The sequence below is a fragment of the Lygodium microphyllum genome, chromosome 5 (genome assembly GCF_053477565.2).
Source record: "Lygodium microphyllum isolate KBCC chromosome 5, Lygodium_microphyllum_v1.1.10, whole genome shotgun sequence".
NCBI classification, from domain to species: domain Eukaryota; kingdom Viridiplantae; phylum Streptophyta; class Polypodiopsida; order Schizaeales; family Lygodiaceae; genus Lygodium; species Lygodium microphyllum.
In genome coordinates, this window is record NC_141139.1 from 48,872,886 (window position 1) to 48,878,395 (window position 5,510).

At 43.2% G+C, this 5,510-nt stretch overlaps 1 protein-coding gene across 1 annotated transcript; it reads right to left on the reverse strand.

Annotated features, from left to right (window-relative positions):
• Positions 1-3,342: 3,342 nt before the first annotated feature.
• Positions 3,343-5,309, reverse strand: LOC148035800 (putative F-box protein At4g22030). Its single transcript, XM_087679008.1, has one exon. It carries the CDS (start codon positions 4,992-4,994, stop codon positions 3,588-3,590), a length of 1,407 nt encoding a protein of 468 aa, XP_087535134.1. The 5' UTR covers positions 4,995-5,309; the 3' UTR covers positions 3,343-3,587.
• Between the last annotated feature and the right edge of the window lie 201 nt (positions 5,310-5,510).

A 5,510-nucleotide genomic window follows, 5' to 3' on the forward strand; every position in this document is an offset into this window, starting at 1 on the left:
TCATGTCCATACTCCATATGACATGTAGAGCCAAGATGAAGAAGAAAATAATGCTACAAGAGCTCTAAAGAAGAGAAAGATGAGAAAATCCACTATGAGATCTTAGAAGGAAGCTTACAAAGGGAAAGAAGGAACATTTCTTCAAAAAATAGAAGTGTTTCTAGTTGTCTCTATCTCTAATAAGCTTCTCTTTTGTCCAATAGCCTTCAAAGTGATTCAAAATTTTATGACAAGGAACACCACCATTTTCCTATAGATCTTGGCCGAAATCTTGAAGATAGCCAGAGTTTTCTATGCTAGAACATATCTAGCCACAATCACAGAAAATAAGAAGACAATGACCAAATCTTCAACTACTGCAACTGATCTTCTATGCTTGGAACCAAACAAAGCTTGAAAATGACATCTTGGTTTCTCTCATATTAATATAATGTTGCACAATTCTAATACAAGAAATTAATAGTATTTCAAGATTCATAAGAAGATGTATATCCATAGCATGCCATGATTATTGTATTCTAGCAGACAATGACACAAGGAAGCCATATCTGCAAATGAATATGATGCTTACAATGGTGAATGACATGATATCCACCTCATTTTGGTGGACATGGATAATCACTTCCATTTATGTTGGAGACCTTCAAGAGGATGATCTTGAAATTGATTAATGGTAAAAAGATCCACACCATGTCATATCTCCACTTTTATACCTAAGTACTAGTCCACATGATTTAAGACTAAAACTAAGGTGAATGCTACATGACATTCTACCCTCGATGAGTCTCAATTCAAGGGAGTGCAAGTCCAACAAAGACTAATGAGGAGCAATACAAAAGATGTGCCAGGGGAATTTATGTACTAGCAAGATGGTTCCAAAATGAAGGAACATTTGGGCTAAACGAGAGATAGTGCATATGACCAATGTCCCCATCATGCCAACTCAAATCCAAGCATTTGCTTTGTAATTTAAAAACTAATATTGATGAAATAATAAATATTAGATAAATAACGTTAACAATATAGATTATGACAACTTAATATTACGTGATCCTTGTGGATACCTACAAGTCAAGTAGACAGACGAGAAATATGCATACTAAGGAGGAAATCATAATAGAAATGCCCCTCCTATGATGGTATCTAGTCCATGCTTGGAAGTTCTTAATAGATTTGATTTAAAAATTTTCATTGTAAATCAATATAATTAGCTTCCACACTCTTAAAAGAAAACCTTTATGTACAAAAGAGAAAAAGTCAAGGAAAGTAAGATAATTTGAGATAATGGGTAAGTGTATATCCTAGCTACATGTGAAAACGAACTAGTTAAAAAGAGATTGACTCCTCTTAGACAAGTAAGGATCAAACGATCAATAATCTTTTTTACTAGAGAATTGTCTAGTAAGATACCTTGATGAAATTGATACAAAAAGAAAGTTTAGTTATATATAAATCCTTGATCTTTCTAAAAATGAAGCTTTGATACTCAAAATAGATGCATTGTCTTGTTGCCTAGATTAGAAATGAGATAGACCGATGATAAGCACTTATGCACAACTATATTTAATCATATTACTTGTCGCATTGAAAGGAATATTTACAATATTTGTAGATTTTAAGAAATAATTTGTGCACAACAAGTTAATTCTTGGATGTGCACAGTAGACCTTCCTCAAGGTTAGTTGTGCTAGCCTTTCACCAAAGGAGTTGGAGCTCTAGATTGCTAGCCCTAGCATTGGATGAGAGAGGTCTCTCCATAGGGACTTGTCATATGCCAGGAGATGTTCAAGAGCCAAAGGTATTATGACTTAAATTCCCAGGGTGTGACATGTTTTCTTTTTCCAATAGAATCGTTTTCCCCTGTATTCATATATGTGCTTAATTTATGTGAAGGAACAATATTTAATAGACTAATCAAAGAAGCTAGTTTTATATATGGAACTAAATTGTGGCAGAATAATTAGAATACTAATAATTCTCATTGAGAAAAGTGGATGCTTGGATCCCTAATAGATATTTCATATAGAAACATGGTCTCAGTTAGCCAAGAGGCTTCCATTAGAACTTGAACAATAGATTAGGACAAGCTAGGAAGGGACAAATGCTGATTGTCCTAGTATGTCATCCTAGATCACAATGAATACCATTTTAGGGGGCAGAGTTGAGACTATACCTTATTGAGAGAGGGGTTAGTGCATATCGCTCTGCCTCACTTTCTTTGAGCCTAGTGTAGCAATACTTCACTTTAGTTGTAGCTTTGATAGGAATGCACTCACCACAAAAATTGATACTAGAAAATGCTAACAGTAGAATGTAATATGAATGCAGGTCCCATTTCAGGTCAATCCTTGTGGCATTGAGGTCAAGCTTTTTCTATGCGATAGGGTCAAGCAATTCGAGGTCACGAAAATTTGGGTATTCCAAGGGAGTTTTGGATCAACTACCTTGATTACCTCTTGATGGGCTACCAAAAGTAGGTGCCATCAAGATTCATTAGATAAGCATATTACATAGATATTATATAGTAGCTATTTTAGAAATAAAATAATAAAAATCACCATCGGCATGCAAAATAGCCATGTTCTGGTTATTTACTAAGCAGGGCATTTCAACAAATTAATAAGAAAGTTAGTTTGATTATTGCAAGTAGAAAAATTTGCACGATCAAATAGTAGGATCTTTTTAGCTCTTGGTTTAGATGCTCAAAAAATGAGATGTTTAGTGAAAAAGTGGCTATTCTCTCTATTCATTACACTACGATTCCATTAGTCTCCTTATGAATCCTTTCTCATAATCCATGCGCATATTTCATTGATTTTGTATAGAAGTCATCAAACAAAACTTATTTTTCATCTTTCTAATTTAGAAGATGAGAAGAATAGAGAAAAGGAGAATTCTTTACAAAGCCCCAAAATGAGTTGTGAATTCTCCTAATGATACCTCTTAGGGAATGTATAAGCCTTTATTACTCATGGTTCAAGAAGTTAGAGGCTATTTGGCAAGTTCTCATGTCCATAAGTATAAAAAGTCATGGTAGCTAGTGGAACTCATTAGAAAGAAGATATTATCTAGACGTTTACGTCCTTCATGCAAACTCGAAGTGGAATAGCCTTGTTCATATTTTCATATCTTGTTCTGTGCTTAGAGCCTTATGGAGTCACTTCCTACTCTTTCGTGAATAATAGGGTGGATTGTGGAATGGTATCATAGACTTGAAAAACGAAGGCCTGGGGTGGGGGGGTAATGAAACACAGAAAATTCTGTTTATTTTATTAGGTGCTCGATTAGATGAGAAATGATTTGTGCTGTTGGACAAACAAAACAAAGGTTTGAACTCATGCATAACAAACAAAACAAAGGTTTGAACTCATGCATAACAATACTCAAACCACTGGGTACAACCCGAGTGGGAGTATGTCCTGCTGTTAAATTTGCATATTGAAAATTCTATATGCATGAATTTTCGAAGGCGGTGGAAAGGCTTCGTTGTTTTCTATTGACAAGTGGAGGGTTGACATCAAATCTAGATGAATAGACGAAGCTGATCTCGCGTTCTGTATGGCTAGCAAGGCCGAACTCAAGGCTTGCTAGAAGAGCGTGCCGGCGCTCCTGGATTCCGCAGGTACGGGTGGTTCGTCCTCTGCTGCTGGTGCAGCGGGGCGACCCAACTGGTATGCCACCCGCTGGCGGAAGAGCCGGCCGTCCTCTCGGTGCTCCGGGTGCGTGCTGAGGGCCTGGGCTATGGACGCCTCTATCTCCGCGTAGTGGCCTGCGGAATTGCGGTACATCTCCATCACCATTCCGAGCTGCATGTCATGCGAGAAGCTACCGGCAAACGTGGCTAGAACGCTGCAAAGGGCCGCGGCCAGGCCGAAGATAGCGTGATGGCCTGGAAGGCTGCCGACGCTGCTAACGGCATTGCATGCGACAGCGAGGAAGGCGAGCGCAGGGCCGGCGACGGCGAGGCACTTGTTGACCTTTACCAGGTTCTGCGCCCAGGAGGTGTAGGTGGAGATGTCGGAGCGGCGCAGGAGGGCGCCGGCCTGGGTCAGGTCACGGATGACGGCGGGGCTCCATCCGTTAATATTGACGTTGTCGTTCTGGTGCAATAGATCAGTTTCCGCAGTGGCAGCTGGACGTTGAGCAGTGGTCTGTATTGCAGGTCTGAGAAGAGGTGGACGGACCTGGGCCGGGAACTTTTCCAGGCCGCCTGGGGTGAGGGGCATGGGGAAGGCCCGATCCAGGGCGTAAAGCCTGGCCTGCGACTCCCGCAGGAGCGACCGCCCCTCCTGCCGGAGGTTAGGGGATACGTGGAGCGCATAGCGGAGGTCTCCGGCGAGCTTGCGGAAGAGGCGTGTAGCGGCGCGCTGCTCCTCCGCCAGCTGCGACGGCTGGAAGTGATTGATCACCGCCATCATGAGGCCGCTGCCAGCATTGAGAAGTAGCGCCGGGAGGCTGACGCTGAGCTGGCTCGTGTGAGCCGCGCCATTCAGGGCAGCCAGAACGGCGGCCGTGAGGGAGGCGGCGGTAAGCGTCGTCTGGAAGAGCTTATTCCAGCCGTCCCTCTGCTGCGCCAGGATGGCGTGCATCTCCGCCCGCTCCTCTGCCACACTCACCAGCAGGCGCAGCTCCGCCTCCAGCATCTCCAGCCGATATTGATGATCATCATCATCGCCGTCTTCTACGTCTATTCGCCTCCCCTTGAACCTCCCTCCATTCTCTGTGGGCCACATCATCCGCACATAATCACTGGGCGTAGCTGGTCCATGTCGATCCGAGGTGACGGCCGCGCATCGGTATGGCTCCTCCAGCTTGTCCTGCAGGCTGAAATGGCTACCGCGGATCGTATTTTCATGGCTGTGATCAGCTGCATCAACAGAAGCGTTCACTCTGATCCTGGTTGTTGTACGCCGAAGGTCATTACCACTGGAGTATGGCAGTGTATTGGTGGCCCGGCCTGCAGCGCTGCGACTTACTACCAAGGTGCAGGGCATAGCCGCCACGGACGTTGACGTAAGGAAGAAGCAGATGAGTCGATTATTACCAGGCAGCACGGGCACAAAGCACCTGCAGCTAGATAGATCGTGCAGGTACAATGCCTTGAGCTAATGATGGATGTAGTATGAGCCGGAATTTTAGCTAGTGGTCACGGAGCCACAGCAACCGCTATGATTAGGTCGGGGAAGAAGAGATGGATTCTGGGATCTGCACCACCCCTTCCCTGCACGCACTTTTGTACCACCATTTCGTCGACCTGGTAATCGCTAGCAGAATTTGACTGTTCCAAACTTGCCACATGATATAGGCTTATGCGCATTGAATATCCTTCCAGGCTATAGACTTCTGCCGCTGGACCGAACGCCCCAGGTCAACCATTGCCTGAGCCAATTCCCAGTCATCTTCTTGCGATATGGCACTTTTGATATAGTCATAAAAGGACCAATGAAAACCCTCATTTTAGCCTTGATAAAATACTCTAAAGGGCGGTTTTTCGTGAATATTGGGACTCA

Excerpts from the sequence above, each read along its gene's own strand:
- LOC148035800 (XM_087679008.1), bottom strand. The coding sequence starts at position 4,994 with ATGCCCTGCACCTTGGTAGTAAGTCGCAGCGCTGCAGGCCGGGCCACC.